At 33.2% G+C, this 12,961-nt stretch overlaps 1 protein-coding gene across 2 annotated transcripts in view; it reads right to left on the reverse strand.

The window, feature by feature from the left end:
- LOC136026205 (mediator of RNA polymerase II transcription subunit 31-A-like) overlaps nt 1-2,935 on the reverse strand; it is a 31,989-nt gene extending 29,054 nt beyond the window's left edge. The window contains exon 1 of one of the 2 annotated variants that reach the window (XM_065702535.1): nt 2,783-2,935. In XM_065702535.1, coding sequence (XP_065558607.1) covers nt 2,783-2,786 — 4 coding nt within the window. In that variant the 5' untranslated portion in view covers nt 2,787-2,935. The remainder of the gene's footprint in view (nt 1-2,782) is intronic. The other variant, XM_065702536.1, reaches the window with a different exon arrangement.
- Between the last annotated feature and the right edge of the window lie 10,026 nt (nt 2,936-12,961).

Genomic DNA, 12,961 nt, shown 5'->3' on the forward strand with positions numbered 1-12,961 from the left:
CCGTATTTCAAACAGTAGGTTGTACAAAAAGTGTGGTTCAATCCCGCTTTCTGGGGCTATAATGAAAGAAAGGTTGAGATGGCTAGGCCACGTTCTACGGATGAAGGATGACAGATTACCAAAGATTGTCCTTTTTGGCCAACCGTCTGGGGCTACATGGAAAGCAGGTCGTCCTTGTCTGGGTTGGGAGGATGTCATAAATAAAGATTTAAAAGAAATGGGAACTTCCTGGGAGGGTGTAAAGAGGGAGGCTTTAAATAGATTAGGTTGGAGGAGGAGTGTGCGTAGCTGTGTTGGCCTCAGGCGGCTTGGTGCTGCAGTGAGTTATTAGTAGTAGTAGTAGTATTATAGAGGCAGATTTTAGAGCTATTTTTCAATGTTTTCTTTTACATTGAAATATTGATATGAAAAATATATTTTTTCACATTGCAGAATAATTTTACAGATTTTTTTGATTTTTTTTTACAGTGATGTAAAACAATTTCCTCTTTTTAACAAAGACATTAATTGGATAAAATTTAATTTCCTTCTTAAAGTTAACTCTGTGTGGTGCAAGATCTTAGCTGTAAAATATAATTAGTGATAATTGTAACAAAATGTGGAGACTATTTGCAGGCAAAATTAGATGTAATAATATGGTAAAGTAGGATTGTAAAACTTAGATAAATCATAACCAATTATCATTTTGCCACTACAGACCCAGCATTTTTTTTTTTTTTTTTTTTTTTTTTTTTTTTTTAGAGACTTAAATAGTTTGAAAACTTCTGCCAGATTCCTATTGAAAAAGACAAAAAAAAAACAAGTGCCAAAATAATAAAACAAAAAATACTGAAAATTTTCTCCTGGGCAAAGAATAGTCCTCAAAGTAGAACCTTTTTTATAAGAATAAAAAAAAAGCTTCCAGGAGAATTAGTTTTTTAATGTTGACAAAGTGTCTGTCAAGTTATCATAGTAATTTATAAATGTTTTTAATTGAGTTTCCTTTAAGTATTGACACATAGTTACTAAAGGTAGGGTTTTCCTAAAAAAACAATAAACAGTGGATAGGGTATTGATTTTTAACTTGCAGAAAGCAATGCTAACTTAGCCTCATCAAATTGGTATATCCACATTCCTAACAATTTTACTTGTAAAGATTTATAAATATGCATCTTAACTTGAAAAAAAATCTTAATATGGCTTAAATCCAATTGAAGTAGAATTGTGTTCTTAAATCTTAAATAAAAATTAAGAATTTTTTCAAATTTAAAGCAGGTATAGATTCCTTTCCATGCAATTTTCTAAGTTTTAGAATAGTAATAAATGGCCCAGTTGGCAAAGCAAAATAGCATCTAAACTAGAAAAATATTGACTGATATCTCAATTGATTTACTAAATAAACAAGTAACAGATTTGCCAGTGAAGAAAAGTGAAAATATTTTTGGTTTCTCTAAGCTCAAGAAAAGAAAAAGAAATTCCATTTCTGGTTGGAATACAAATTGTGAAAAAGCTTGGTTAGAAAGAAGAAAAAAAGCAATTGATATACAAAACAAAAAACAATAAATAACAAAATTGGGATGAATTTTGCATTATTAAAAAAGATTATTCTCCAAGAAACAAGAGAAGGATGGAAAAAATTAATTGAAGAAACATTTTCAAACAATATCAATATAAAAGATGTGTGGTGAAATTTCAAAATCTCTACAGGTGGTAGAAGTAGAAAATGCAACAGTAGAATTCTGACAGAAACACCAGACAAAAGGCACTAGAAGCAGAGACTGAGCTAAGGCTTGGTAAGAAAAAAAAAGTTGCAGTAAAATTCTAGTTAATTGACTTCTTGCTATCTCAAAAAGGGTTTAGGTTAGAAAAATAAAACTTTCAAAGATGGGTCTACAGGCTAAAGTATATCCTGGGAAGGTATTTTAAAGTACCCACCTCTACTCCTTCTCCCTCTAGAGGCCCCTGAAATTTGCCTACATGACAGGTCTATACCTATTGAAATTTTGACAAAACAACATTTTACCTTAATTTTTAGTTACTAGTTGCTTTTTCTCCAGCTTCAGTTCTGAAAATACAATTCCTGTTATTTGAGTAGAATTTTGAGCCATATCAATGTTTTTTTTTTTAATTTAGGAAATGTATTTGCATATATTTAAAACCTTATAAAATGAAATTGAGCAAAGTTATGAAGCTGAAAACAATTTTGTTGTACTTTAATTAAGCAGAAGATCAATTTTGCAAGGTTTCACTTTTATAACACACATATTTTTAAAGGTCATCAAAGGTCAGGGCCCTCTAGGGGGAGAAGGAGTGGAGGTAGTTACTTCAAAATACCTTCCTGGGACATACCTTAGTCTGTGGATTCATCCCTGAAAGTTTCATTTTCCTAACCGAAACCCTTTCTGAGATAGCAAGAAGTAAATTAACTAGAATTTTACCTAATTGAGATTTACCAACAAATTAACCCTCTGATTGACACAGAAAAACACCCATGTAGGCTAGCCTAGGCCTAGACAAAACTTAAACTCTCAATCATTATTTAAAGCAGAAGTTACAAAACGTTGGGATATAAAGCTTTTATATTTCTTGTAGGGGGCGTAATCTGTCATATCGTCCAGGATTCAACAGATTTCAAGGTGGTTTTAGGCTACAGGCATAGACAAAGCCATTGGGAGAAAGTAGGCTAACTGAACTTCCTATAGGCTTATCAATTCTTCAAAAAAAATTTAGATGATTTTTTTTTTATTATCGTGAATTATCTTATGTTCCCAAGCCCAAATTCTACGGTTACATTCAAACATACCCATCTACTCCCAGTTCCTGAATGTTGCCACTTCGCTACATTAGCTAGAATTTAAATATCTTGCCAACTTAAGAAGAACGTTGCAAATAGAAAAGTCTGAAAAGAGTGAAACATAAACATAAAATAGAGTGAAAACATAAACTAGGGCCAAAAAGTGAATTTTGCTCAAAAAGAGTACAAGTCAAATATTTACGCATACCCTCTTCTGTGCCACTTTTGAGGTAAGAAGTGTGTATTTCACACAAAAAAGTGTTCTAATAAGGAATTCTCATTAGAGTCTCGTTCGATTTAACAAAACTTAGGTAACTAACAGGTCTACTTTTTTTCGCTTTTAGTGTCTTATTTGCCAGATTGTGAAATAATAAAGTTTACCAGGCTTTTGTAAGTAGAACTGAAAGTTTGGAAGAAAATTTGAAGGTGCTATAACACCTTAGGCAGATATAAATTGAACTGAGCAATTCAATTTTTAGCACCCAAGAATATGAGACCCAAGAATTAGTCAACTACAAACATGTTGGTTGCCTGAGCAAGCAAATCATTGATGATATTATATTCTTAGTAATACATTCTAAGCAATCATTTTATTGTTTCTGGGATGCGAGCCAACTGATATTAAGCGTCGGTATATCGTTTTGAGTTAATTTTGCAATTGACTTTTCAATTGGAGGTAAAAATATGGTAAATACTATTGGTGGTTTGTTTCTGGGTGCCTTTTTGGATTCATTCTGAGAATATACACACCAAAGTGATTTGAGATGCTTGCTTTACAGACATATTGTTTTGATGGTCAATGAAACTTGTTTTGATTTCCAAAAACAGTAATGTCTACAATCGGCCAGGCATTCTTTTTGCAATATAATGGTCCTGAGCACATCGATTTTTCATTAATGGGCTTCCACATGAGTCTGTGTCCCCAGATTTCAATCCGATAACAAAAGACGCCTTGAAAGCCCAAGTGCCCCCTCAATTTTTTTAACTTTAATTTTTTTTACTTATATCATTTTAGGACTCAATTTTTTTTACTTATAAATTTTTTGAGCTAGTTCAGACACATAGGCATAAAAACTGACGCAGAGACCGACAGATACACGCTAAGCCACAAAGGCAGAGAGAGAGAGAGAGAGAGAGAGACAAACACACACACACAAACACACAACGTCAGACACATAGGCAAGAAAAAAGACACAGAGATCAGCAAATAGACGCTAACACACAGAAACACAAAGAGAAAGAGAGAAAAAACATACACAAAGTCTGACACATATGCATGCAAATGGACGCAGAGACAGGCAAAGTGATGTTCAACCCATAGTTATAGAGAGAGAGAGAAAAAAAACACACACAGTCAGACACACGGGCATACAAACAGACGCAAAGTCCGACAAACAGACGGTTAGACACAAAGGCACAAAGAAAGAGAGAGCCAATACACACTCACGAACACACAAACTCAGACAGAGAGGTATGCAAACGGACGTAGAGACGGGCAAACAGAGACTCAGACAAAAAAACAGGCAGAGAAGGAGAGAGAGAGACAAAAATACAAACACACAAATTCAGACACACATGCATGCAAAAAAATCCAGATACAGGCAAAAAGCGGCTCAAAAACTCGGGCATTGAGAGAGAGATGGAGACAAAATGCACACACACGGAAAGATAGACACACATATATGCACACCAACACAGAGACAGGTAAACAGACGCTGAGACACGCAGGAACAGAGAGAGAAAGACAAAAAACACACACACAAAACCCAATGTCAGACACACAGGCATGCAAACAAACGCAAAGACAGGCAACTAGACACAAAGACGCACAGACACAAAGAGAAACAGTAAAAAAAACATATACAAGCACACAAAGTCAACCACATAGGTACGCAAACGGACACAAAGACAGGCTAATGGACTTTCAGATGCACAGGTAGAGAGAGAGAGAGAGAGAGAGAGAGAGAGAGAGAGAGAGAGAGAGAGAGAGAGAGAGAAAAAAAGAGAGATTGAGAGAGAGAGAGAAAAAAAAAAAGAGAGAGAGAGAGAGAGAGAGAGAGAGAGAGAGAGAGAGAGAGAGAGAGAGAGAGAGAGAGAGAGAGAGAGAGAGAGAGAGAGAGAGAGACAAAAGAGAGAGAGAGAGAGAGAGAGAGAGAGAGAGAACGAGAGAGAAACACCCACAAAAACACGAAGAGAGACAAACAGGCATGCAAACAGATTCAGAGACAAGCAAACAGACACTCAAACATACAAGCACAAAGAGGGATAGAGACAAAATCACAGACACTAATACACAAAGTCAGATACACAGGCATAAAAACAGTAACCTTAGCTACTACTACTTCTACTACGACTATACGCACTAGTACTGCTACTATTCACACTACTGAATCAAATCACTATATGCACTTGTGGATCAACATTATTCCAGCATTGCCTTAGGGTATTAATCTGAATCTTCCAGTCCTACCAATATTTCTACAGCCTAAGCAACTACTTATGTTACTACTATGTTTGCTAGTACTGCTATTATTCACAGCTTCATAGAAATACTATTGACTGAAAATCGTAAATCTGAGGCACAGTTTTTACATGTATTTTAAAACAAGGATTCAAATTTTTTTGTTAATTCACGAAATTGTTAGATGGTTTTTAGAAGGAAGAAAAATTTTACGGAAAAAAACACTTTATAAGTTTTTTAATTTACAGTATTTTTGCCGCTCCTCGGCAGACTGAGTTACCTGAAAGATGGAAACTGATCATCATTTTGTATTGTATAGGCTTAACGACGCTTTATGACCACTAAGGTCCTAGTGTTGACTTTGCGTTGTAATACTGCATTCGAGTTCGATCTCTGTGTTCAGCATTACCAACCAAATTATACAAAAGTCTGTTGAAACTGCTATTTCTTTTTTTTAGTTGCAAATTCAAGTGTTAAGCCTCAAAGACTGCTTCAATTAAATTTATTTGTTCATATCCTGTTTTATTTATTTCAAATTCTTTTTTATTTATTAATAAATAAAATTTATAAATAATATTTATTTATTAATAAATATTCTTTTGTATTTAAAGCTAAATGAGCTGAGCTGATGCCGTTAGATCAAACAGTTCGTGGTAACAAACTGTAGTAAGGAGCGACCCGGCTCAATAGTAACCAAAACTCTAAAAAATTGAATTTTGATACCAAGAGCTACATCAAAAGAATTGAATTTTAATGCTGATTTTAAATATATAAATTTCATCAAGTTTAGTCTTACCCATCAAAAGTTACGAGCCTGAGAAAATTTGCCTTATTTTAGAAAATAGAGGGAAACACCCCCTAAAATTCATAGAATCTTAACGAAAATCACACCATCAGATTCAGCGTACCAAAGAACCCTATTGTAGAAGTTTCAAGCTTCTATCTACAAAATTGTGGAATTTTGTATTTTTTGCCAGAAGGCAGATCACGGATGCGTGTTTATTTGTTTGTTTGTTTTTTTCCCAGGGGTGATGGTATCGATCCAGTTGTCCTAAAATGTTGCAAGAGGGCTCATTCTAACGGGAATGAAAAGTTCTAGTGTCCTTTTTAAGTGACTAAAAAAATTGGAGGGCACCTAGACCCCCTCTCACGCTAATTATTTTCCCAAAGTCAATGGATCAAAATTCTGAGATAGCCATTTTACTCAGCGTATTCGAAAAATCTTGTAACTATGTCTTTAGGGACCACTTACTCCCCAACAGTCCCCGTGGGAGGGGCTACAAGTTACAAACTTTGACCAGTGCTTACATATAGTAATGGTTATTGGAAAGTGTACAGACATTTTCAGTGGGATTTTTTGGTTGGGGTGAGGGGTTGAGAAGAGGGGGGTATGTTGGGGGATACATTTGGGGAACTTTCCATCGAGGAATTCGTCATGGGGAAGAAAATTTCCATGAAGGGAGCACAGGAATTTCTAGCATTAATAAAAAAAACAATAAAAAAATAAATATAAAAAAGTTTTTTCAACTGGAAGTAAGGAGCAGCATTAAAACTTAAAACGAACAGAAATTATTACGCGTATGAGGGGCTCACCTCCTCCTAATACTTCGCTCTTTACGCTAAAGTATTTTTAGTAATTTCGACTATTTTTTCTACGGCTTTTTTGATTCAGGGGTCATTCTTAATGAATTGGGACAAAATTTAAGCTTTAGTGTAAGAGCGAGGTACTGACGAGGGGGTGAACCCCCTCATATATGTAATAAAACATGAGAATACAAAAGGTCGTTACGTAAGCTAATTTATAAGTTGCGTATAGCTTTTACTAATAAAAACATTCGCAAAAATTGAAAGTTCTAGTTTCCTTTTTAAGTCAAAAAATCGGAGGGCAACTAGGCTTCCTCCCCCACTCCTTTTTTCCCAAAATCATTCGATCAAAACTATGAGAAAGCCATTTAGCCAAAAAAAATATGCAAATTTGGTTTTAACTATTCCTCTGCGGAGAGCCAAAATCAAAACATGCATTGATTCAAAATCGTTCAGAAATTAAACAAAAAAACAAGTTTTTTAACTGAGACATTAAAACTTGAAACGAACAGAAATTACTTCGTATATGAAAAGGGCTGTTTCCTGATCAACGTCCCGCTCTTTACGCTACAGTTTTTTTTATTGTTTTAAAAAGTAGAGTTGAGAGAAAGAGCCAAACTTTAGCGTAAAGAGCGGGACGTTGATGAGGAAGTAGCCCCTTTCATATACGAAGCAATTTATGTTCGTTTTAAGTTTTAACTCCTTACTTTAGTTAAAAAATTTTTTTTTGCTTAATTTCAGAAAGAGCTGCCGATCTCGAACAGCCATACCAAACCAAAATCAACAAAACACTCAAAAGTTATTGTTTCCAATCCCCTTCTTGGTTTCGAACGTCATCTGTTTATCATTTGAAGAAGAAGATGAATGTGTTACTTGATAAATTTTGGGCTAGAGAGGGTGTTCCAGGTGAAAAATCAAGTAACTTTAAAGTAACTAGAGAAGTTACTTGAATTTTATATTCACCAGGAACGGCTTTTGAAGTAACTAAGGTCTTATTCAGATAGAAAAAAATATTACGCCCAAGATTTTGATAACATTTGTTTTAGACTCATTTAGTCTGAATTTAGAATAACTTCCTGTGCATAAGTCCTTGTAAATATTGTACCTAAGGCCGCCAACCAGTAGAGGAAACTCTTAGAATATTTTCTAACCAGTAGAGGAAACTCTTAGAATATTCTGAAACTGATCTTGAAATCAAAAAAATTAGATACACTCTAGGGGTGTATGAATAGGATATTCTAGGCTAGTTGCATGTTTAAACTTGTTTGTCTTGGGTATAGTTTGAATAACATAACCTCTTGCCAAGATAGCAAAAAGTATCTAAACTAGAATTTTACCATCATTTTTTCTCCATTGTTTCCTGATTGATTAGGCTAGCCTAACCTATATCTTAAATTTAACCCATTGTATAAAATTGACCTAAATTGTTCACAAAAAGAAAAGCAGAATGCTGCATAAATAACTTAATGCCAAATTCATTATGGAAAGGTATTAATTTTGCAATAAATCTGTTGGCATTAAACCTAGATTTGGTTTAAATATCCTGTTTCTATATTAATTTCAGTGCATTAGTGTCTGAGATAGCATACAGTAGTGTTGATTATTGAAACTCTTTGGCTTAGGCCTATCTTTTTCTTACATTCAGTTGAACTATTAAGGTTAGAATTTTAGACTAGGCTAGTTAAAATTTCCAAATGATGGCCTTTTCACTAGGCTATCTTTAAAAGTATTTGAGCTTACTAAATTATTTTTTAATAATGGATCTGCATCAAATGAGAGGGAGCTCCCCTAGATTTGGTAAAATACTTTGGGAATTTTCATTGAAATATATAGGCTATATTTTGGTACATCCATCAAGGAACCCCCCTCCTCAGATTTTCAAAATACATTCCCTTCCCCCTCCCATTTACAGTTTTGTAAATTAGTGCCGTTTGTGAATTAGCATAGCAGAAAGACTTTGGTTTTGTCCTGGATTTTGTTTTATTTTATACTTGACTGATTTCAGCTTATTCATAGAAAATTGTAAGGGTTTCATGTCTTCATTTTTATGGAATTTGTTTTTTTATTTATTTGCATAATTTTATAGTATTTGCTTATGAATAGGTTAAACTTGTATCAGATCAAAGGTATAAGCTATATAAAAAATGCCAATTTTTCATGATAATTAAAAATGTTTTCTTGGGCATTAATTTGTGAACACAGAACATTTTGTTGTTAGGGCAATATGATTTTCAGAAACTTGTTTAATAACCAAATCAGGCTCATACTTAGGCCCATGACCTAAACTTAACAAGAGAAAGAAACAGAAACTTGCAGGTAGGATTTAATTTAGAGCAAAGTGGATGACATATATTTGAAATATTCAATTCACCAAGTTTAACCTTTATAAAGCAGAGTAGTCACAACACAGGTTTCAGTTTACTGTATTTGCTTCTAATTAAATCTAGGCTTTCTTTGAGACGACAGTCCAAGATAAAAATGATTTATTCAAAGCCCAATAAAGGAACAAAATTTTACAGCCTCCATCAAATATTCCAAAATTCATGAAAAATATAGCATAGAGATGGGTGCATAAAAATTCAATGGCTGATTTAGGATTTTTCTGTGAAGGGAAATTTCTCTCTTCTGATGGCTGTTCAAAAACTGTTGTCTTTTGATAGGTAGAAAACAAAAATAACTGAACCTATAGACTTTGTATGCATTCCTTTCATCTCAAATACTTGATACTCTTCAAAACACTCACTATTATTGAAACAGATATCTTACAAAATCCTAAAATATCAAATAACTTCAAAAATTCAATAGATTATCTCAGCTAGAAACAATTTTAGATTTTACAATTTTACAGCTTTTTTCAAATCTTCATACAATGAACTCTGCCAGTGGTACATCAGAAATGCCACAACATTATTTAGTTCTACAGTTGCTTATTGATGAAATAATGGATACTGATGTAGGATCAGATAAAAATGAAGAAAAATGGTGGTAAGTTGTAATATAATATTCAATTTAATCTTGCAAGTTATTATTTTTCTAGACACAATCTTGTATATTCAGGTATGGACAAGTTCCAAAGCTGCCAATAGCACAATTAAATAGAATTCCAAAAGCTGCTGACACTTTAGCAGCAACTGCCAAATAGCATTACTACTTAGCTACCCCATTTTCTCTATTGTGGGGTATATGTATAAATGAATGTTGGAGTGGAGACAAGTATTATGTTTACTAATAATTTGTAATTTTTTTTATTACATAGAAACAGTTTTTTATGGTTCATTCTGACCATTTATGGGTCAGAATCAGTAGGATTCTGATTTTATTTAAAAATACATTATTTTGTTTTGCTACAAAGTCATTTATTGTTGTAACCTGCGATTATGATGTTATTTATCATCTTGTATACAAAGATGTCATCTTGTATACAATAATTGTGAGTCTTTATTTTGATGTGCATATTTGAAGAAAAAGTTTACCATATGTATAGACCAACTAACCCAATAGGAACATTTTGACTAAATACCTGACAGCCTGTACAACCAACAAGTCTCTTTTTGCTTCCTGGCTTTTGGCTATGGTCTGTTTTATGCTTTCTATTTAGCTAATTTTGTTTTGCTGGTTAAATAGCAGAAATATTCTTTATTTGACTATGTTTTTGAGTTTAGGCCATTTTATGGTTTTCATTTAGTTATTTTCTTTTTTTCCCAAGAAAGAATGTTGGTTAAATAGCAGAAATAATCATATAGGCTACATCACCTATCACTGTCTTTGTACAATAAACTTCTAATTTCTTGGAATTAATTTTTTCAGGTTTGGCATTAATAAATTTACTCATAGATAACATTGGCCTCCAAAATTACAGTTTTGAAAATTCCGTAAAGTATTTTGCCAAATTCCATGCTATTTGATATGTTAATTCCGAAAATGGTTCCCATCATTCCCATAATGTCAGGATTTTCTTGAAAGATACATATTATTTTAAACAAAACCCAATTTGGAAAAGAATGATGTTGCCCAATTTCTTGTGTACTATCTGGTAACATTAGTTTCACCCAAAGCCAATAATTTGTTATTCCTTTATATTACATAGAAACAGTTTTTTAGGACTTAAAAGTTTCTGATTTTATTTAAATGGCCCTTGTGTTTCAAGAGTTAAAGAATTAAAACAAAAGGTCAAACTGTAGCATAAAGAGCAGAGTATTGTGGAGGGGAAATCAAATCACATAACTTTTCCTAGCTAGAATTTCCTCTTTGTGGAGAATTTTTCCTGCAGAAAATTCTCCCATCAAATATTTTTTTTTTCCTCAGAAATGCATTGATAAGCATCTTATAACTTTGGTTATGGATGATGTTGTTGGCTTGTTGCAAAATTACAAATTTCTGATGGGATGTAAACATTAACTTGCTTTTCTGAATTTACAACAAATTAGTGCAAACATAAATGCTTAGTTTGGTGGTGTCCATTGTAATTCTGAGTAACTTGCAATGTCAAGGATAATAACATCTTTGTTTTATTATACTTGACATCTAAAGTTTGTGTTTCCAAGATTTGTCAGGGGCTAGTAGCTACAGTAAATTCTTAAATGATTCATAAATGAGGGTAGCTTCCCCCTCCTTAATAACTCATTTTTCACCCTGAAGTTTTTAATATCTTGTTAAAGTTTCTTAGGGGCCATTTTCACAAGGATTCAAGTTCAACTAAAATCCTTGTGAAACCAACAAAAGATGGATAAAATTCATCTTTTGTTCAACTTAGAGATGGGCTTCATAATCCAGTTAAAAATGCGGCAAAAAACATAATCCATCTCAGTGATACCTTAACTCATATAGCAAATTTCAAGCAGAACTAGCTTAGCCTACTAGCAGTTGTCTTTCATTTTTGAAAAGGCCAGGCCACCCAAGCAAAGGGTGTATTGTCATTACAAATGATTTTGCTGAAATGAGCTGGTGGAAAACTATTAGGAAATGTAAGGAATCTAGTTTACTGTTTAGAGATTAGGATATCACAAAATTAAGCATTCAATATGCTTGTTTGTAAATCTTAAGTAAATACAAACCCTGTTGGAATTTTGTTGATATCCATCTCACAAGTAGTGTGTCTAAAGAAAGTTTCCAAAGAGCATTCAGTTTTCAGCATGCATTTTATCTTTATTGATGGTTAAAGAAAGCAATAGATATACCTGCTGTAGTTGATTAGTAATAAATAACTTGCTGCCTTTCTGCATAAAAATGTGCATTTTTATGTATAATGTATAGCTTTTAAAGTCATTAATTCCTGAGAAGCCCCTTCTCCAGTTATGCCAGCTTTATGGGTAGTAAAGCCTTTTTAAAATAATCTGAAATAATTCTTTGGGGGTCCTTACTAGTGACTTTCCTTTCTACTGCAATTAGCAATGGGTGAAATATATTGTAGTCACTAAAAATTTACAATCTTACCTATTTTACCACTATTAAGTTGAAAAAGGGTGAACTAAATATTTACCATTGAATTTGCCACAAAAGAAATTTCTAGCTTCAAGAAATTCAATCATGCCTTTAGAACAAGGGATCCTAAGTTAGGTCAAAGTCTTAAAAATGTGCTTCTAGTATAAGTAATTTGTAGATTAGCTGATGATGAACACTGTATATGTGTTCAAAATATCCAGTTAAATAATTTTATATTTCACTGTCAATAAAAACGTATCATCCCTGTTTTGAACTGCTTTACTTAAGTAATTTGTAAATAAAAATTTGTATCTTACTAAAAATGAGACAAAAAAATCCTGCAGAAAAGAAACAAGACAGATTAATAAAGGAAGAAATACCATGGATGCCCATGAAATGTAAGATAGAAATGAACAAAACTTCAATTATGCATCTGTTTTCTTTAAACAGACAGGAGGAATAAACCTCCAAGCTTTGACAAATTCAATCTCACTTTTGGAACCAGGTATAAGACTAATTTCCAGGGAATGAAAACAGTAAATCCCTGGCTTTTCTATTGACACAGGCAGTGAAGGGAATAAAAACACATTTATTGTTCTGCCTATTTGTTCAACTTCTCTGTCTGTTCTACAAATTCTGTATTATATTTATTTGATAAAAAAAAGGCAAAATGTCATAGATAAGATTTATTTGCAAAAAAGCCTGCAGGCCATAGCAAACAC

The sequence above is a fragment of the Artemia franciscana genome, chromosome 4 (assembly GCF_032884065.1).
Source record: "Artemia franciscana chromosome 4, ASM3288406v1, whole genome shotgun sequence".
Taxonomy (NCBI): domain Eukaryota; kingdom Metazoa; phylum Arthropoda; class Branchiopoda; order Anostraca; family Artemiidae; genus Artemia; species Artemia franciscana.